The following is a 21,675-nucleotide window of genomic DNA, read 5'->3' as shown; positions in this document are numbered from 1 at the left end:
CGGCTAAGATTATGGGGCAGGTAAATCCATAACAGGGGTCCTCCCTGCCATATTGCTCCTGTGGGTGATCCAGGGGATGGGATAACTACGGCATATATAGGCTTTTCCGGGTCACATCTATCTGCTGCAGTTAAGGCTAGTCTGCTTTCAACCAACTGTAATGATTTAATGGCAGCTGGGGTAAGAGTTCTTGGGGAGTCTAATTTAGAATCTCCAGGCAGGATATCAAATGAGGGTTTCAATTCTGCTGTAGTGATTTTTATATATGGTCGGATCCAATTAATGTCTCCTAGAAGTTTCTGGAAGTCATTCAATGTATGCAGGTGATCCCTACGGATCTGGACCAATTGAGGTTTTACTGTTGCGTTAGAGAGCTGCATACCAAGGTATTTCTGGAGGTTTCCTGCTTGGATCTTTTCAGGGGATATAGTTAGTCCCCACTCTGCCAATTGCTTCTGTAGGAAGGTTAGAGCCGAGGGCAGAGACCTCTCATTTGGCCCACAGATCAGGATGTCATCCATATAGTGATAACAAAGTAGGTTTGGAAATGCTTTTCGAAAAGGTTCCAATGCTCGACTCACATACAACTGACATAAGGTGGGGCTATTAGCCATCCCCTGAGGGAGTACTCTCCATTCATATCTTAGATCTGGCTCAGCATGATTAATGGATGGCAGAGTAAAGGCAAAGCACTCCATATCCACAGGGTGTAAAGGAATGGAGAAGAAACAGTCTTTGATATCTATTATGATAGAGGGCCAATTTTTGGGTAACGCTGTCATGACTGGGTGCCCCAACTGAAGGGGTCCCATGACCTGCATTTGACCATTAATTTGTCGCAGGTCATGTAACAATCGCCATGTGCCTGATTTCTTTTTTATCACAAATATGGGAGTATTCCACGGGGACGTGGATTCTTGAATGTGTCCTGCTTTGAGTTGCTCTTGGACTAATTCTCTTGCCGCTCGTAGCTTGTCTTTTGTTAAAGGCCACTGAGGCACCCAGCGCGGCTCCTGTTGTTTCCAAGTTATTCGAATTGCCTCAGTGGCCGCTGGGAAAAACCCTGACCTCCCATGGAAGGGGGATCAGGATCTCCCTGGCCCTTGGCTCCAAGGCCCTGGCCAGGCTTATATCCCATGTTCCTCATTATGGCTTGGGAGGCCCCACTATACAGTTTTTCAGTAGTAAGTCTAATATCCATCTGCTCCAGCACATCGCGTCCCCACAGAGAGAAACGGGGTGGCACAAACATACGGTTGGAAAATGCCTTTATGTCCCTCCTCATCTTCCCAATCTAAGGATGCGGCACTAATATCTGGGCTGGTAGCTACCCCTAATCCTCGGAGGGTTTGATTAGCCTTAACCAGGGCCCAGGCTTTTGGCCAATCTAGATGATTTATAATACTTTTGTCTGCTCCTGTATCTAGGAGCCCCCAGAATGGTCTTCCTCTGATCCTTAATTTAAGCATGGGCCTCTCTTTCATGCCCATGGTAAGGCATGCGAGGGAAGATCCTGTGGATCCTAGGCCACCTTTCCTCGCCTGGCCTGTGGATGGATATTTTTCGTGATCGCTGGGCAAAATTAAGAGCTGTGCGACCCTATCCCCTGGATTTATAATGTTAATACCCCTCGGAGATGAAATCAGAATTTTAACCTCCCCTTCGAAATCGGGATCAATGACTCCCGGGTGGACCTGAAGTCCCCGCATAGTGGAGGAGCTCCTACCAAGGAGGAGCCCCACCGTTCCTTTTGGAGGCCCTCCATGCAGGTCAGATGGCACGGCCTGCACTCCCATTTCAGGCGTTAGGACCATTCGGGTGGTGGCACAGACGTCAAGTCCAGCGGAACCTGTTGTGGCTCTCCTGGGCCTTGCGTGGATTGACTCCCCTGATCGGAGGGTGGGAAAACCCATCGCGGCTTGGTAGGCAGGGACATTGCCACCCCGTACATTTGATTCGGGCCCCGGGGGGTGGGGCCCTGCTTCCCGTTTTTTGAATTCCCCCATTTGTTAGGAGGCAACGGGTTCCCCTCAGTGTCCTCCATGGAGCGACACTCATGTGCCCAGTGATTTCCCTTCCTACATCGCGGGCAACGCTGAGGCTTTAAGCCTCCTGGCGGTACTTTTGGGTGCGCTTTTCCAGTCTGGGTTCCACGCTGCGGGCAATTCCTCTTAATGTGTCCTTCCTGGCCACATTGAAAGCATCCTTTGGGGCGGACTCCTTCCTGGCCGTACATGGCTTGTGCGAAAGCCGCTGCCATAACCTGTCCTTGAATTATAGGCCCCGTTATATCTCTACAGACTTTAATGTAGGCTGATAAGTCCTTTGATCTGATAGGGTCTGATAGCCTCTCTACACCATTTATTGGCATTCTCATAGGATAACTGCTTGATAAGTGGCATTGCTGTATCAACATCCCCGAACATTCTACCTGCGGTCTGTATCAACCTGTCCACAAAATCAGCATAGGGCTCGTTAGGCCCTTGCAATACTTTGGATAATTGGCCTTGCAAGTCTCCTGCCCCTCTCAAAGTCTTCCAAGCCTTGAGGGCTGCTGTGGCTACCTGTTGATACACCGCAGGGGGGTATGTACTCTGCACATGGGCCCCAAGGTATGGCCCCGTGCCCGTCAGCATTTCCAAACTCCATTGTGGGTTACCTGAGGCTGCATTTCTCCGAGCTGTGTCCTGACAATTGTCCTGATTTTGGATTTTCCATTCTAGATATTGTCCTCCACTTAATACCGCTCTGGTCAAGTTAGCCCAATCCTCAGGAGTGAGGTAAAGTGTTCCCAGCAACTCCACAAGGGAGACAGTGAAAGCTGCCTGGGGTCCATAGGCGCTGACTGCCTCCTTAAGCTGCTTTACCAACTTGAAATCTAGTGGCTGGTGGTACCTCTGCTGATTCTGATCTTCTAACACTGGAAAAAAGCCTTTTCCCGGGCCAAGGACCTCTCTCCAATTTTCCGCGGTACAGCCCGAACAATAGCATGTCTTGGCGCAGCTGGGCCTATAAGGCGGGGGCCACTCATGGGGTGGCGCCATGGGGCTAGAATGCGGAAGCGGTGTAACTTCCGTTTTTAATTTCGACTGCGCCACAACTGCGGCTTCCGCCCCTGCTTTCAGCTGCGCCATTACTTCTCCCTGCACTCTTAATTCTCCTAATGCCTTTTGCAATTCCGCCTTCTTTTCCTCAAGTTGCTGCCTCACGGTCTCCAAGTCTGTCTGGAGACCGGGAGATTCCCTTTTTTTGTTACTTGCCTTTATCTTTCCTATCTCCTGTAACTCGCGTTCGGACATCCCTTCTGAGCTTTCGCTTTTGGATTCAGAATCTCGGGAGGAGCCCTTACGGGACTCTTCCCTCATTTGCTCAAGGACTTTGCCCCCCTGTTGTACAGCTCGCTGCAAGGGCCCTCGGGGGGATTGCAAACATACCTTCACCAAGGACCACACAGCTAGAGTCCCCGGGGATGTAGAGGGGCAGCGTTTTAAGTCCTCACCCAGGTTTTCCCATTGTGGCACATTTAGGAGCCCTTCTTCTATAAACCAGGGGGCAATCTCTTCTACTTCTTTCAAAAAGGCCCTCGCTGTTTTTGCCTTTAAGGGGGTACCGTTCGTCTTGAGGACATCTTTTAAGGAGTCCTCCAAGTGAGCAAGATCGTTCCCCATTCCGAGGAAACTTGCCTTATCGTCCCCGTAGAGCGTCACAAGCAACCTAACGTCCGATCGTTTACGGGGAACTTCCCTGTCAACAGACAGTTATTGGTGCACTCTTTACCTTATCGTTGCTCTTACCTCGATCCTCGTTCTGCATCTAAAGGTAGGGTTCCCGGGTTTCGGCACCAGTTGTCGTTCTCGGCCTGCAAGAACGACCCGCAGACGAGGTGAGTGGCAAGCTTCTTTTTAATAATGGCGGCCGCAAAACAAGCACACAGCGATATTAATGCACGCGCGCTCAACGCCCCCCCCCTCTCTCGCCCAATCACAATGCCGCGCACGCAGCGTCCTCGTGGCACTCTTATGTAACCATACAGGACTCTATTGTTCTCTAGCGGTGATCATGCGTTTCTCTCTTGGCTCCTGGTGCTGCTCATGCGTCAGCCACGAGCGCACCCACATCCCCCTAAACCAATCATTCTTAATTCCTCAATCTACAGGCACTGCCGTCTACGTGACTCCTTGCATCTGCTGAATGGCTCCCCACACTAGAGTTTTCAAGGTAGAAGGCACCTGAATGGGTTTTGGGACCAACCCTTTTGTCTCACAGAGGAACACCAAGGCCCAGAAAGGCAAAGAGAAGTCATCAGGGCTGAACCAAGCAGGTTGTCTGGCTAGCCACATCCCTGAGGCCACTCAGGTGTCTGCCGGCGAGGGTAAGCGGGGACTGAGGGCCAGGCTTGGTATGCTGCTGGCAGACTGCCAGGGGCGCTCTCCGGGCTTCCACTGCCCCTCCTGGGCTGCCTGCCGGCCTAAAGCCTAATGGGAGGTCTGGGTGGTGTGGGCACTGTCCGATGGAACCCAGTTCTGTTGATGAGGACAGGGAGGCTGTCCTGAGCCACTTGGGGTGTGGAGGTGGGAGCAGAACTTGGCGGAACAGGTGGAAACTGGAAACAGGAGAGGATGGGAGGAAGCAAGTGAAGGTGCCGCTTTCCTGTGAGACCTTTCCCTCTGCTCCCCGAGTGAGCACTGAGAGTCGGGGCAGTCCAGGCGCAAGGCCAGTCCTGCTCCTTGCCCCGCTGTGCGGCATTTCGGGTGTCGGGTCATCCTGACGGGACAGGACAGCAGAGCGGTCAGGAAGCCGGGAGACAGCTAGCACCACTTGCAGGCGAGTTCAGAGGCGAGGCAGGGTCACGGTTCTTCCTGAGATCACAGCTGCAAAAGCAGCTCACTTCATTTCTGGGGACTCTGTCTGTGTTCTTCGGGGCAGCATGAGGCCGGGAAGTGAGCCGGACTCGCTCCTCTGGCTGTGAGCTGGCCAAGTTCAAAGGCAGGAGTTGAAATGGTGATGACCTGACCCTGGAGCCCAGTCACCTCCCTGGAGGCCCCTCACATGGGGCCCGCCCAGGACCCAGACAGAGCCCACCTGTCTTCAGGCTTCTGGCTTTCGACACACAGAATTCTATGCCCTTTTTCCTCCATGGATTTCCATGGCTTTAAATGCATGGCCCGTCTCTGCACCCATGAAGACACCAGGCTCACCCTCACTTTCATAGATGGCCATCCCCCTAGAACTTATGCATGTCCTCGGATTCCTGCAGAAGGGGAGAAGTGCCCCCTTCTGGTCTCAGAGACTGTTGTTGTCCTGCAGCCCTGCTCTGGTGAGTAAGGGCGCTCAGCACAGGGAAGTTCAGAGGGAAGCAACTGACAGCCGACTCTCACCTGGGCAGACCAGCGTCTCAAGCTTGCATAATTTCCCTGACGTATCAGGAATTGGGCAGCACGGAGGGTCCATAAGCATGAACAGCGAATGTGTCTTGGTTCCTAACCTTTCAGAGTTTGAAAGTTCCTTTTATGGTCAAGAAGGCCTCTGTGGTCACAGTTTAGTAGTTGTGCATTTAGAGTCATGGTTTGAGAACATGTACAAGGACTAGTAACAGCAGCAGGGCTAGCAAACACCTGAGCCCTAAGTGTCTGCGAGGTGCCCGGCATTTGTCTCAGTGCTGGATGTGTGTTAGTTCACCTGATCCTCTCAGAAACCTGCGAGGTGGGTACTGTGGTTACTTTCATTTGACAGATGGGGTACTTGAGGCACAGAGAGGTTACATAACTTTTCCAAAGTCACACAGCTGCCAACTCTTGGAGCCAGGATTCAGGTCCAGGTGAGCCAGCTCAAGTCCACACTCTGAACCATATTTACATGTCTCTGTGCCAGAGAAGGACACACAGCTGCAGCCTGTGGACAGGGGACACTGGGCCTTAGTGAGAATGTGTATTCTAACATTAAGACGTTGTGAACCAGTCAGGATGGGCAAACAAACAAGTTGCAGAAGGGTGTGGAGAGTGTTAATGTTGTTCAGATGAAGTGAAAAACCACCCAGGGTGGTACTCTGTATTTTGTATATGTAGTATATTGGTATACTGTGAGTTATTTGTGAATGCATGCACGCACAGTAGAAGCGTAAGCCTTCCTGGGAACGGTAAGGCTGGATTCGGAAAGTGATTACCTCTGCAGAGGAGGGAGGGATTAGAACTGGGGAGAGATGTCTGGGGCATCAGTGATATCTTTTTTATTTATTAAAAATAAAACTGAGCTGGAGCAAAGATGATTGTGTTGCAGGTTGAACTGTGCAATGGGTACATGAGTGTGAGCTAAATAGTTTCTTTTTTTGTGAAATTTTTTTTTTTAATTTGTCAGAGAGAGCACAAACAGGGGAAGTGGTAGGCAGAGGGAGAAGCAGAGTCCCCGCGGAGCAGGGATCCCGGTACGGGACTCCATCCTGGGACCCCAGGATCATGACCTGAACTGAAGGCAGACGCTTCACCAACTGAGCCTCCCAGGAGTCCCCAAGTTAGGTAGTTTCTTCGGGTATATGTGACATACTTTATAATGAAGCTTAAACCTACCATAAATTTGTAACATTTTCCTGTTTTTCTTTTTTAAAACTTTTATTTATTTGATAGAGAGAGACATCGAGAGATGGAACACAAGCAGGGAGAGTGGGAGAGGGGGAAGCAGGCTTCTGACTGAGCAGGGAGTCTGATGCGGGGCTTGATCCCAGGACCCTGGGATCCTGACCTGAGCTGAAGGCAGATGCTTAAGGACTGAGCCACCCAGCTGGCCCAAAATTATAACATTTTCAAGTGAATTTGTGTATACACATTTAAAGAGAGTGTGTGGAGAGACATACTGGTTTCTTTTGACTTCGGCCTGCTTGGCTGCTGGGAGGGTCTCCCCGGGGCCTCAGCCCGTGGCCGGCCCCCGGCACAGCAGGTCAGGTGTGTGCAGCCTGGAGCCTGCTCGGGCTGGGACAGGTGGGGAGTGTCTGTTCAGCCTGTTCATTTCCAGGGAGCAGTGGCCCCGAAGGGCAGACGCAGGGACCTGGGTCAGGCGGGGCGGTGTGTGGAGCAGGACGACTGCGTACAGAGCCTCTGAACCAAGTGCGAGTCTGGAAGTAAGGGCTCCATTCAGACGCAGACACCGCCTCTGGGGACAGCGGTTACTTTTGTTTAATTTCGCTGAATGCACAAGGGACACTGTCATACCCACAAAGAAGAGCATGGGATGTTCTGCCAGAAGCAGCCAGCATGACATTGGGAAAAATGATGGTGAGGCAGCAAATGCCAGTGTGAGTGAGTGGGAGGAAAAGCAGGCAAGTGGGAGTTCAGAGAGGAAAACAGTTGCTGAGAGGGTCGGGCATTGTGATTTATGAGGGGAGGGGACAAGGTCAGCAGCTGCTCGAGAGACTCTTTGCTTCTGTCCCAGCGAGGACGTCATCCACTGGGCCCTCTGGCATCCACTGAAAGGTGGTGCAAGAGACCTGGGGTTACCGACGGCCCCCAAGGCAGGCCCGCAGGTGGACCAGGGGTTGCTCACATTCTGCTGCAGCCTCAGGGGTCTGCCGGGGCTTCCAGCTTCCCCTCTTGCCTCCCTGGAACCTGGTCTTAAATCAGAACCCGAGGGGCCAGGATGGCTCATGGTGGTGTCCGCAGTCCTGGATGACCTCTTGGGAAGTTACCCAGCTTTCTTCCTGTGGTACAGTTTTGGGCTGGACTTTATATTGCAGTGGAAGTGATGCTGAGACCATGGGCATCTGCGAGGGGAAATGCTGTCTTTCTGAGAGGCAGTGGCAGTTTCTGAGGGAAGTGGCCACCGCTCCTACCCTGCCCTGCGCTCCAGACCTCACGGCGGCGACCGCTCTGGAAAACCCCGCTGTTCTCCCCGATCTCCCCAACTCTGTACACATCAACGGGACAGCAGGGAAAGACCTGGTCCCTTTGTTCACCTTTCTCTTTCCCCAGGAAGCACCTCGGACTGTCCCTGCACATCAGGGTTCCAGCCAGACCGCACAGTCCCCCAGGGCCACCGGCCGTCTCTGCGACCGCTCTTGGGCCCCCTCAGTTTCTTGCCGTCTGCCTCCCTCTGGGGCACCATCAACCATCAACCGCTCTCTGCTGTCCGGCTGCTCCCTCCCTCAGTCTGACACCCAGAGCCCTTCTCATTGTCTGGGTCTCCCCATCCTAAAACCATGGTCCCAGCCCCTGTGCGGGGCCTCCCTCTTTCATTCCCCCAGAGCACCCCCCCCGCAGTGCTCCCCTTCCCCCCCTGCTGGGCCTGGCCCCGCCCAGGCCCCTCCATCCCTGCTCCCCTGCTCATTCCCTGTTGCTCCTGCGTGTTTGTGGGGACACCCCCCCTTCAAGGCGGTGCCCCTTTTCAGGGACGCTGTAGTCTCAGCCTTGCACAGCCTTCCCGCTGCCGATTTTGGAAGATTTGCATCAGCCCCGAAAGAAACGCTGTAGCCTGAGTGGTCACTCTCTGTGTCTCCCTGACCCCTGACTGGACCATTCCTCACTTACCTTCTGTCTTTGATTTGCCTCTGTCTCCCCTTCCTGCTCAGCCCACAGAGGCCCTTTACATCTCATCCTCACCCCTGCACCCTGATTGCTGACTGGGTCACCCCCATTCCATCCTCTTGCGTCCCGCTGCCCAGGCCCAACGGGCCTTCCCAGCCTTGGCCGCTGCCTCACAGCCTAGCCCTATGGCTGTGACGCTGCCCTCCCCAGGGTGCTGAAGTGCCCCTTGCCCAGCAGCCTCCTCTCCTCACACCTCCCTGCCTCATGCCTCCTCGTGCCATATCATGTCTCCTCACACCCTCTCATGCCCCCTCACACCTCCCATCTCTCACCTCCCCACACTCTCTCTTACCCTCATGCCTCATCACACCTCATCTGCCCCCTCATACCTCCCACCTCATATCTCCTCATACCCCCTCACACTTCTCGTGCCTTCCCACATCCTGTCACACCTCCTCATGCCTCTGCATACCTCTCCACACTATCTCGTGTCTTCTCACACCTCCCCCTACCCCTCACACCTCACACTTCCAGAAATCCCCTCACACCACCTCACACCTCCTCACCTCTCCCTGCAGCTCCCTGCACCACTTCATGCCTCCTTGCACCTCCCCACACCTTTCCACACCCCCTCACACCTGTCCACATCTCCCCCCACCTCCTCAGATCACCTCACACCTCTCTGCCCTCCTCCCACCTCTGGTGTGTGTGTGTCTGCTTGTGAGTTTCTTGAGGTCAGAGACCAGCTCTTTCTTATCTTTAGTTCTCGAGTCCAGATTCCGCGCACCACGTTGCCAACCTGGTCTGCGCCCCGTCAGTCTGAACCCAAGAATGGCACGAGTTTTCATCCAGCCTCAAATGTTCCTCAGCTGGGGCACCTGGGTAGCTCAGTCGGTTAAGCCGCTGCCTTCGGCTCAGGTCATGATCCCAGGATCCTGGGATCGAGCCTTGTGTCCGGCTCTCTGCTCAGCAGGGAGCCTGCCTCATCTTCTCTCTCTGCCACCTGCCTCCCTTGCCTACTTGTGATCTCTGTCTGTCAAATAAATAAATAAATAATCTTAAAAAAAATGTTCCTCAGCTTCTCTCACGGTCTCTCTTCGTCCTCTCCGATTTTATGGGTCTGGTTTTGTATCAAACAGGCAGAACCCGTGCTGTCAGGAGCGCCATAAAGTAGGGACGGGTGATTTATCTTCATCTGCCTCTCCCTCAGGAGCTGCCTCCTCCCAGCCCAGGCCCTGCTGCAGTCAGCGTCAGTGGGAGCCAGTGCAGACCGTAGGAGATGGGCAGTGAGATAAGGGACCCCCGGCAGGCCAGAGACCAGCACTTACCCAGCGCATTTAGCTCCAGTTCTGGGCACGAATCAACATTCAGTGACGTCTCTTGAAGCACAGATTGGGGTGGGGGTGAGTAGGAGAGTTTGGATTTATTTTCCTGGAGACTCGATCTGGATATTTATACACCTTAAGTAACGGAGGCAGACACTGTGTTGTAAAAATGTGCATATGTATTTGTACGTGTGTGGGGTTGTGTGTGCCTGTGTGTATACATACATTGCAGTTAAAAAATGCCAGGAATTTAAGTGCAACTTGAAGGACCTTAACATTAAGAATTAACTTGAAGAATAAAGGAGGATTTTCTCAGCTTGAGTACACCCAGCTGCATTAAGACCTAGATGTGTCACGGATGATTGGCTGTGGATTGAGTTTTACAAATCCTGGTCAGGCTTGTCTTTTGATGTGATTGTCACTTTGGCTGTTAGTTTTGAGAGCATCAGATGATTTCCTCAAGATCAGGTTGTGTCTTTCCCTGGCGACGACTTTCCCTCTCCAAGCAGGGATGAGTTTGAACTCTGTGGGTGAGGCTCCGGGCCCCCTCAGGGTGGAACGCCTCACCCATAGACCCCTCGAGCTCTGGGGGCTGCATGGCTGGTGGCCCTGCATAATGGAGGGGTGTCTGAGTATTGTTTTAAAGTTACCCTTCTTTGTGGTGTTACAATCACTGTGACTTTTACTAAGGCTCTGGTGAACAGTGGCATGGGCAGTGTCTGTCCATGCTTGGTGGCTAGGGCAGTGTTTCCCAAACTCTGTTCCTCAGAACACTCAGAAGACTGTAAATGGCCAAGTAAGTTCGGAAAACTGCTGCGTGCTACATGTTTTCTCGATGGTTTGCAGCAGTCATTTAAAGACTGGGAATTTCCCTGTGGGAAAACCATGTAGCCTAGCAGTTTCTAAATTTATTTGATCATTTGACGCTTAATTTCTAGGAGCATTTATTAGTTCTCAATTCTGTAGGAACACCCTGAGAAGCCCTGGTTCAGAGTAAGTGTGTGTAAGGGGAGGCGTTGGGGCAGAGCGCGTGATTGCCGACAAGGCTTACATGCTAGACCGCGTATTTGACCATCACAGCTGGAAACCCTGTCCTTCCCTGTGTTCCAGGAAGGGTGTTCCGGGTCCGGGCTGGCCTTGGACGCCGGCCTCCCGCACCTGGCTCTGTGCAGTCCACTCCCAGCGGAACATGTGCGGATGGGGCTGTGGGGGCTGGGCGTGGAGGAGGCCAAGGTGCCCCCCACGAGGTGGTGCCCACCTGTTCGCTGCCTAAGCTCAGACCAGCAGAGGCTGCAGCCTTCTGGTCTGTGTCCCGGCTCGTCAACTCTAGGTCTTTCCTTTCTAGCTGTAGGCCTGTTGAAGGCAGGACTGTCACAGTTTTCTCTCAGTCCTGCTAGCGCTTTGCACAGAGCTGAGTTGGTTGTGACCCCCTCGTTGTCCCCTGTCTGGGGGATGCTGTCCTGTGGAGTGTGCTTGGGCCGTGCCTGGGAGCACCGGCATAGGTCTGGCGGGTGAGTCACTCGGGCTGAAGTTACCCACCACCAACCAAGCCCACTAAGTGTGGCACAGTATTAAAAATATTTGCATATTGACAAGGTCAGGCACTTTTAAAAAAAATACTGTAGTGTTTTCTCTGTGCTTCGATGTCTGTGAATTCTTTTTTTTTTTAAGATTTTATTTATTTATTTTACAAAGAATGAGAGAGAGAGCACAAGCAGGAGGAGCAGCAGGCAGAGGAGAGGGAGGGGCAGGCTCCCTCCAAGTCGAGAGCCCAATGTGAGGCTGGATCCCAGGACCTCAGGATCATGACCTGAGCTAAAGCAGATGCTTAACCAACTTAGATGCCCAATATCTGTGAATTCTTAGTTAAAAACTACTAGCATTTTTAAATAATAAAGAATTATTAAAAGCAAGGTCCCCAAGTACTATTTAAGGATAATTTTTCCAAAACCATTGTTCTGTGTTGCGTGAAACGGTCATATTTTGTAGCATCTTTGGAGTCCCGCATTAATCTGTTCCTAAGAGAGGTTGTTTTGTAACATTTCTCCTGACAGGCTACAGAGAAACACCAAAGGTGATGGGACTTGCCTAAAATCCCAGGGGAGATTGTCAGGTGAAGCTGGACTAAGGACCCCTTTACAGTAAGGGCAGTGTCCTTTGCCACATATTTGTCTAATTACCAGACATTTCAATTTATTTGTAATGTCAACTCCTACTTCCTACTTCTTTCAAAAAACAGTGTGGGACAGATACAGAAGTCATGTCAGAAGCAAAATCATTTGTAGGTTCAGAATGCTTACCTATGAAGCTTGGAAAGTGTGGTTTAAGTGGGGGCAGGGGGATGGGTAGATTTGTTTCCTGTAAAGTCTGTGGGAGTATCTGCGTGTCCTGCTCCCCAGATATGGAGTCTGTTCCTGAGAGTCTCTCGTGGCAGTGTGTGACTGGACATCAGAGGGAGGTCTGGCTGGGGGGCTGTCCGTGGACCCCCAGCATCCCCTGATCTCTGCACTGTGCCCTGACTCTCCGTGTCATCCGGTTACTGCGATCGCCTTTTTCCGCGTGTTGTAAGTGAATGGTTGCGAAGCTACTCAAGAGGTGGTCCTTGGACTAGCTGAGTCAGAATCACTTGGGCTGGGGAATTTAGTGACATGGAGGTTCCGGGGCCCCTCCCCAGACTCCTCCCCAGGTGGGGCTGTGGGATTTGCATCTTTAGCAAGTTCCCCAGGTGATTCCTTTTTCCCCTTTAATTGAAGTATAATTGATACGCAGTGTTATAATAGTTTCAGGTGTACAACATAGTGATTGGGCAAGTCTGTGCATTACTCCGTGCTCACCATGAGTGTGGTCACCATCTGTCACTGTCCCACGTCATTGCAATAGCGACCATCTTCGCTGTGCTATACTTTTCATCTCTGTGAGTTATTTATTTTATAATTGAAAGCTTGTACATATTAAACCCCATCACCTATTTTACCCATCCCCCCACCCACCTCTCCTCTGGCCACCACCAGTTTTGCTGCATTGCAGAGTCTGCTTGTTTGTTTTTGTTTTTTTCAGATGCCCCATCGATGTGAAATCATACAGTCCTTGTCTTTCTCTGACTTATCTCACTTAGCATAATACCCCATACGTCCATCCATGTTGTTGCAAATGGCAAATTTCATTCTTTTTTAAGACCAAGTAATATTCCATTGTGTATACATACCCTGTCTTCTTTATCCAGTCATCTGTCAGGGGATTCTTAGGTTGCTTCCATATCTCGGCTGTTGGAAATAATGCTGCAGTGAACATAGGGGCGCAGATATCTTTTCAAATGAGTGTTTTCGTTATCTTTCGGTAAATATCCGGTAGTGGAATTACCAGATTATATGATCTTTCTTCTTAAATGTTTTGAAGGCTCTCCATACTGTTTTCCACAGTGGCTCTTGTGCACATATAAGTCAGAATTACCTACTGAGGGTCCTCAGGGGAATGCCTTTTAGAAGGCCCCCAAGGGAAATGGCTTCTCCTGTTGCAGATGTATTCTGGGAACTGACCCAAACAGTCCCCATGGAGGCTCCCTATGACCTCGCGTCAGCACGCTTAGCCACATACTTGGGATCCACCAAAGAATCTCCTGGGGTTACTTCAGATATCCCTCTTGCACACATATTTCTCACTGAGTCTTCCTGAGGCAGGGGGGCAATGATATTTAACTCCTGTGTGGCCTCAGAGGTCCCAGAGCTGCCTGTTCTCTCCTCCCTTCCCCCGCTCTCACGCTGCCCACCCTGTTCTCCCTTGTCCTTCCCTCCATCCAGCTCGGGCAATGTGTCAGTCCCTTAGCTATTTTCAGGCACTGAGCAAAATATGGGAGAAGCCCCGAATGCAAAGAGAGCTGAGAAGTGGGAGAGCGTGTGTTAGGTTGGTGGGGAGGGGTGGGTCCAAGAGGGGCCAGGGCCAGGCCAGGCTGGGAGCAGGTCTGGGAACTCAGTGCAGAGGCCTTGCTGGGCAGCAGGGGACATGGGTCCCGATACGATCCACAGCAGGGGCTTCGCCCTTCTTTCAGGGTTGCCCCCACCCCATGGACACCAGGGATCTGGGGAGAGCACAGCCATGAGCACATTACCCCATCTCAGTCCCCTGGCCAGCCCCCCAACACCCCTGGGAGCCACCTGCCCTTGCCTCAGAAGCCCCCACGTGCATGTGCTGTGGCCATAGAGGCCACGTCACAGCTGGAGCTGGAGTGGGAGCTGCCACCTACCTTCCCTCTCCTCTGCCTCCTCAGAGGCTCTGCCAGGCTGGCCGCTGTGCCCTGTGTGGACATAATCGGCGATGGGGCAGCACACGAAAGATGTGGAGAGATTCTGACACATGATGTTTTCTCCTGTAAATAATGGTCATTTGATGCTTCGATAGCCCAGAGACTTTGAAAGTAGGCTGCCGAACTTGAGACCCGTGTGGGCGGACGCTTACGTTCAAACAACACAGATTTGATGCCAGTGAAAATTCTAAGGAAGGGTGAGGGTGGACTGTTGATCTTTAGGGGAAGTACAGGTGTGAATCTTATTAAGAGAAGTACTTGGCTGTGGTAGACCAGTAATACCTTTACTCCCCCCCCCCTTTTTAACCCTTTCCATTATTAACAATTTTTTTTTCTTTTAAGATTTTATTTATTTACTTGACAGACAGAGATCACAAGTAGGCAGAGAGGCAGGCAGAGAGAGAGAGGAGGAAGCAGGCTCTTCACTGAGCAGGGAGCCCAAAGCGGGGCTCAGTCCCAGGACCCTGAGATCATGACCTGAGCTGAAGGCATAGGCCTAACCCACTGAGTCACCCAGGCGCCCCACCCTTTCCATTATTTAAAAAAATATATATTTTATTTATTTGATGGAGAGAGGGAGAGAAAGAACAGCAAACAGGGTGAATGGGAGAGGGAGAAGGAGCCTTCCCATTGAGTGCAGAGCCCGATGCGGGCCTCAGTCAGGATGCTGAAGGCAGGCACTTAATAAATATCTTTACTTTTGGAATTGTGTGGAGAGCTTGAAGAGTCTTTAGCTTAACAAACAGTCTCACAAAGCCGACGTCTCAGTTTCAGAACCAGGCCCTGGCAGCTGGTGTAAAGGGAAAGAGGACTTGCGAGGGATGGTGCTAGGTTGTCGGTGACAGTATACTGTGTCCCAGCTCTGATGCAGGTGATTTTCAAAGCCAAGTCAAAATATTCTCCAGAATTACTCAAATACCGGTAAGTACCTGGGGGGATTTCCATCCTCATTTGGAAAATATATTTTCGACTATTTAGGTCTTGGTTAGGCAGCCTGAGGCAGAAATGTAGCTTGTGTCCTTGAGGAGCCAACACCCTGTGCAGGTATCCTGAACAATGCTGAAACTCCCAGAATCCGATGAAGCAGGTGATGTTTGGGGTATTGGGCATTCTCTGGCCTGGTCTGCTGTGTACTGTGAGAGCCACAAGAGTTTCGTGGAAAGTCAGTCAGTGCTGGGCTGAAAGGGTGGGCTCGTAACCTGGAAGGGAGTGCCTTAAATTATGTGGCAAGTTTACATGAAGGGGTGGATAGGCTTGTTTTTCCTATAGAGAAGGTTTGTAGGTTTCCCCAAATTTTTAGAGGTCTGTGACCCCAACACCCCCAAGAGCAAAGAATCCGGTGGCTTAAAGAATGGTCAGACTTGGTCAAAGGGGAAAGGATGCAAGGCATTCAGAAGACATGGGGCAGGTGTGTGGCGTTCTGATGTCCCTGCCCAGGCGAGCTCCAATGCCATGAGCAGACATTTCTAGGAAAGCAATTTCGGCCACTTACCTTCTTGAATCAAAATGAAAATTTAATTATTTTGCGGCTTTAAAAATATGTAAAAATGTGTGCATATTGTATTTTATTTAAATATGTAATTTTAAATTTATGAACACTTTTTATTTAAAATTCTGAAAGTGTATTTTTCTCGAGATATAATTGACATACAACATTATATTAGTTTCCAGTATCCCACAGGATGATTTGATATTGGCCTATTGCAAAATGACCACTTCAGTAAGTCTAGTTAACATCTATTACCGAACATGGTTACAAAATTTGTTGTTTCTTATGATGAGAACTTCTAAGATCATGAAAATGTATATTTTGATCTCCATTTTATATCCAAAGAAACTGAAATTCAGAAAGTAATACGACAGTACTGGCACCAAGAGAGAAGTCATGAGACTCAGGGCGCCATGTTTGTTTTTCTCACCTAAACTTGAAGTCTTTGTTCACTACTTTTTGGGTAGTTTGGTGCATGTTTCTACTAGACTACTCAGCTGGGACTTGACGGTCCACCATGAAAATATGTTGGTCTGGGGCGCCTGGGTGGCTCAGTGGGTTAAGCCGCTGCCTTCGGCTCGGGTCGTGATCTCAGGGTCCTGGGATCGAGTCCCGCATCAGGCTCTCTGCTCAGCAGGGAGCCTGCTTCCTTCTCTCTCTCTCTGCCTGCCTCTCAGTGTACTTGTAATTTCTCTCTGTCAAATAAATAAATAAAATCTTAAAAAAAATATGTTGGTCTGAAGGAGAACCCTTTAAAGGGGCAATTCCAAGTACATAATCTCTTCCCTTCTCTGGTAAGAAAATAGCTGGCCTTTCCTCCACACCCATAATCTAACCCTCCAGCCTCTTGACTAGAAATATGGATCAACCTGGGGACTGGGGAGCCAAGAATGGGTGAAGACTGGGAAGGAGGAAGAGATTCTGATTGGATCGTGGAGCTGGCCTTACCTTGGAAGTGGTTGGTTGAAGCTGAGGTAATGCGGTTTCTCATAGAAGTGAAATATGAAAGCACTGGTCAGAAAGGAAGGCTGGTTCAGAAGTTTTCAGCCTCTGAGCCTTGGGCAGTAGGGTCCATTAGATGTGAAGGAGTGTGTGTGTGTGGGGTGCAGTTCTTGATCCTGGAACCGAAGTGCAGACACCAGGATGGGCTGTTTTCAGTGGGAGGGGGTTTGCGGAGATGGAGAGAGAACACCAGGAGAAATTCAGCTGGGTGAGATGTTCAGGCTGGAGAAGACCAAAGAGTTTCTTAAAGCCAGGAGGGTGAGAGTCCAGTGGGAGGAGCCTCTTGACTCCTATGTCATAATAAAGAAATGCTCAGAGTTATTCGTGTTTATGCCCATCTTCCATCTTCTCTGTTTGATCCCCCACTTCTTTTTCTTTTTAATATTTTATTTATTTTTTGAGAGACAGCAAGAGAGGGAACACAGGCACTGGGGGTGGAAGAGGGGGAAGCAGGCTCCCCGCAGAGCAGGGAACTCGATCCTAGGACCCTGGGATCAAGACCTGAGGGGAAGGCAGATGTCCAGCGACTGAGCCCCCCAGCTGCCCCGATTCCCCACTTCTCTTAATCTAGATGCTGCTGCAGATATTTCAGGACATGATTTATCCTCAAGGTGCTTTGGTATGTTGGCTTTTGAACAAGCTGGCTTCCCTGACTGAACTACAGCTCACTTGGAAAGAAGCACAAGCCATCACTCTAGAAGTGGTGGCAGCTTCTCCCCCGAGCTGCTCCGGTAGCCGCTCCGTGTCTCTGAAGATGGTTTATACTCAGCCCCACCAAGAACCACTTCATTTCCCCTCAAGTCCCCTCTCTCCCTGACACACCCGCACACTCAGCTTTGCTGGAGTTGGTGCCCATGTGATTCAGTTTTTCTCTTTCTCAGGCTCTACTTGTCAGTCTTTGGCTTAGGAGGCATGAATACCGCACAGTGGGGGCTCAGAACACTTCGATTTTCGGCGTTTTTTTTTTCTTTTTTTTGTTTTTTTAAAAATTTATTTGACAGAGGTCACAGGTAGGCAGAGAGGCAGGCAGAGAGAGAGGAAGGAAAGCAGGCTCCTTGCTGAGCAGAGAGTCCGACGTGGGGCTTGATCCCAGGACCCTGGGATCATAACCTGAGCTGAAAGCAGAGGCTTTAACCCACTGAGCCACTCAGGTGCCCCCCATTTTTGGTGTTTTTAATTGTTTTCCCTCCACCTTTGAGTAAAAAACACAACGAACCAGGCTTTGCTTTTCCCATTCTGGAAGGAATCTCAGATCTCAGAAGAGAAATTTAAACCACGCTTTACAAGCCATTGACACTCTCCCCTCACCGTCGGAGGGAGCAGAGTTCTTGCGCATGGAGCTCATGGGCAGCCCACAGGCCAGGCACCGTGGTGGCCAGGCACCGGGGTCCCCAGGCCCTGCGGCCAGTGGCCTCAGCAACTGTCTGCACTTGCAGACCCGTGTGAAGCTGATCCTTCTGGGCTCACAAACAGAGTCATCCTCCCAGATGCCCAGTCCCACTGATTTCCTTTTCCTTTGGTCTTTTTTCTCATTATAGGCTGTTTATCCTGACCCTATGTTTGAGCTGAGAAGTAGTCATTCTGGGGCAGGTGGTCAAACACTGTTGCCGTGGAAATGCCCCCTTGCCATAGGATTTGTTCTGTGCCACCCCTGCCCCACGCTCTCTCCACACCTCCCGATCTCTCTTCCAGAGCTGCAGGCCCCAAGGGAAGAGTTCAGTTTTGCAAGATTTTTTTTTTCATTATGAAAGTTATATAAGCTCATTAGAAAAAAAAAAAAAACAGAAAATAGAAAAGTATTGGAAGTTTGTGAATAGAGACATGTGGAAAGAAAGAAACCAAATCTAGTGCAGCCCCTGCCCCCGCCCTGCCCTACAGAAACCCCATCCAACTCTGAGGAGACACAGTAATGTTTTCCGTTGTAGGTTTTCATCTACCTTTCCCAGAACAGAGTTGTTTTGCCACATTTACGATTTTTCTCTCTGACGTTGACCTTAATGTTGGATTATAAGTACTTTGCCCATGTTGTCTTAAGCCTCACAACACAGCTGATTTCTTTGAGACAAAACCAGGCAGTTCAGCTCAGGTCATGATCCCCGGGTCCTGGGATCCAGCTCCATGTCGTCATCAGACTCCGTGCTAGGAAGGGAACCTGCTTCTCCCTCTCTCTTTGACCTTCCCCCTGCCTGTGTGCATGAGCACTCCCTCATCCTCTCAAAAAAAAAAAAAATACTGGATGGATAGGATTCTGTTTAGCAGGTGGTCCTAGAGGCTCACGGAGTAGGGTAGGTTAGAAAGGGAAGGGCAGGAAGGTTTTAAGCAGAAAGCTCTGCTTGTGTAAAGACGGGAGATGGGGACACCTCCTGGATGGGCTTCTGGCCAGCACACAGGCCGGCTGATTAGGATGGGGGGCGCCCATCGGTTGACCTGGCTCTGGAGACTGATTGGAAGTATAGGGGACTGGAGGGTGCTGGAGTGGAGTCGAGGGTGGGGGGGTCAGTCTGGACACTGTCACGTTGGTTTTAGACAGAAGCACGAGGCCATGCAGTCGGTGATGATGGGAAAGGGGGCCCACAACGAGGGGAGCAGGAATAAAGGATCTGTTGAACTTGACAGCTGGTCAAACTGGGGTGGTGAAAAAATAATAAATACACTGGTATGCTGAAAATAAATAAATTAATAAAAAAATCTGGAGTATAATCTTTATCGTTTAGAACTACAAAGAAACTGTGGTGCCTTTCAGAGAAATAGGAAAGCCGAGAGGAGTCCTGGAACAGGAACTTAGGGAGTTAGGCTTGGACATGGTCTGAGGGGACAGGGCTCCCATGGCGGGCTGTTTGGAATGTGAGTCTGGATGTAGGACAGGGCGGTGGCTTTAGAGGAGCAATAGGAACCTGGGCACCCGAGGCCATATCTGAGGATGCAGGAGTAAGTGCGTTTCCCAGGGTGGAGGAGAGAGCATGAGAGTCGTCACTTTGGAGGAGGAAGAGGAACCGGGGCTGTGCAGGGGCAGGTCAGACAGCGGAATGGGGGGCAGGCATAGGGTCGTGGAGTGATTGACAGCGGGGCTCTGGGAAGGCAGGGAGAGACGGCGACCAAGAGCTGACCCCTTTTGGTTTGGGAGTAGGTCCGGGGGACCTGGGAGAGTGTGGGGTCTGCAGGGGATGACCTGGGAGGTGAGGGTGATGGGGTGATGTGAAGACTTTCTAGGAGCTGCTGCTGACCGAAGGGGAAGCTGGGGTGAGGCCGTGAGGCCCCGTGGGGTGAGGACAGAGGACTGACACGGTAAGAAGGCACAGAACCCAGTGGATTCTCATGGTGGCCCTTTGAGGCGGGCTGGGAGACCTCATCTCTCTTTTGTAGATGAGGAAACGCAGCCCACAGTTGGCAGGAGAGACTGGCCTGATGTCTTGGCTCCCTGTGTCTCTGGGTCACACTGGGCAGTTGAGGGGAGGGGGAGGGCAAAGAAGGAGTGTGGGGGGGAGCCTGGGTTGCCATTGTGTGAAAATCCAAGATGGAAAGGCACGGCAGGGAGCTGGGGACGTCGACGGTGCTAGCTGTCATGGGCAGCACACGGTTGGCATCGAGTTCTGCCCGGCTTCTTCACACTTTCCTTACACTTCTCTCTCTCCTATGCCCCCTCCCCCCTGCCTTAGGTCCTATCAGTGACAGTGTCTGGAGCTGGGACTATCATTCAGGAGTCTTTTTTTTTTAGGATTTTATTACAGGAGAGAAAGAGCAGGAGAGAGAGAGGGAGCACGAGTAGTGGGGAGAGACAGAGGGAGAAGAAGAAGCAGGTTCCCCACTGAGCAGGGATCCCGACATGGGACTCAATCTCAAGACTCTGGGACCATGACCTGAGCCAAAGGCAGATGCCTAATGACTGAGCCAGCCAGGCGCCCTGTCATCCAGGTTTTTGCGTCCCGGTCTGTTACATCTTTAGAGGATACTCTAGCTTCAAAACCGTTTTTTTTTTTTTTAAATGATTTTATTTATTTATTTGATAGAGACACAGCAAGAAAGGCAGCAAAAGCAGGGGGAGTGGGAGAGGAGAAGCAGGTTTCCCACCAGGCAGGGAGCCTGATGCAGGACTTGATCCCAGGACCCCGGAATCATGACCTGAGCTGAAGGGAGACACTTAACGACTGAGCTTCCCACGCGCCCCTCAAAACCGCTTTTAGTTGAGAGATTTCTTTTTCTGGATTTACAGACGTAGTCAACGTAGACCCAGTCTGATTTTGAGCCCTGCACGTCTGTTCCTTGTTGGCTTGTTTACCGAAGGAGGTAGACACCACGGGCCGTCCTGAAGCAGTTGGAGGCTGGGGCCTTGGGTTTCAGTCCGTCCGAGAAGTCCATTGGCCTTGCGCCGGTCACAAGGAAGCGGGCAGCTCCGGGAATCTGTGGGTCACAAACGGCCAGGGACCCAGCCAGCTGGTGTCTGTTCAGCCCTGGGCAGGGGCTGCGGCAGATCTGACCACCTCCCAGCGGCAGGAAAAGCAGGGCTCGGGCAGCTTCCTGAGGGCACTGTCTGTAGCTGGTTTGTGATCTGCACGTGAGAGCAGCTGCTCCGCAAACCTGTGCTCTGCGTGTCCGCGCTGGTGTGTCCGCTTCCAGCCGTTAATGGAACGGGCCCCGCTTTCCTTGCCGGTCGATCCAGAAACGCAGCCAGCAGGCAGGGCGTGGGGCTGACTGCGCTCTCTGTTCTCCCCAGGCTGCCCCTCTACCTGGCCTCGCTCTTCATCAGTCTCATTTTCCTGTTGGTGAATCTGACCTGTGCGGTGCTGGTGAAGACAGGCGGCTGGGAGAGGAAGGTCATCGTCTTGGTGCGCGTGGCCATCAATGACACGCTCTTCGTGCTGTGTCTGTCTCCCTCTCCGTCTGTCTCTACAAATCTCGAAGATATCCTTGGCCAACATTTACTTGGAGTCAAAGGTAGGTGGACATGTGGTCAAGATCCCTTCGTTAAGCCGACTCCAAAAACAGTCTCCCAGTCACAGACAGAACTCAGCAGACACTTTCCACACCTGACCTGCAAATGGTTGGCCGCAC

At 51.3% G+C, this 21,675-nt stretch overlaps 1 protein-coding gene across 1 annotated transcript in view; it reads left to right on the top strand.

Moving 5' to 3' along the window:
• Window positions 1-21,654, top strand: part of LOC123393945 (integral membrane protein GPR137B-like) — a 36,445-nt gene extending 14,791 nt beyond the window's left edge. The window contains 5 exon segments of the mRNA XM_045087310.1: window positions 10,482-10,493; window positions 14,996-15,056; window positions 21,338-21,486; window positions 21,489-21,515; window positions 21,518-21,654. Of these exon segments, the coding sequence (XP_044943245.1) occupies window positions 10,482-10,493; window positions 14,996-15,056; window positions 21,338-21,486; window positions 21,489-21,515; window positions 21,518-21,654 (386 nt within the window).
• Window positions 21,655-21,675: the final 21 nt, after the last annotated feature.

This window comes from Mustela putorius, unplaced genomic scaffold (genome assembly GCF_011764305.1).
Source record: "Mustela putorius furo isolate JIRA1106 unplaced genomic scaffold, ASM1176430v1.1 tig00001093_pilon_pilon_pilon, whole genome shotgun sequence".
Classification (NCBI taxonomy): Eukaryota; Metazoa; Chordata; class Mammalia; order Carnivora; family Mustelidae; genus Mustela; species Mustela putorius.
This window is presented reverse-complemented; position numbering and strand designations above follow the sequence as displayed.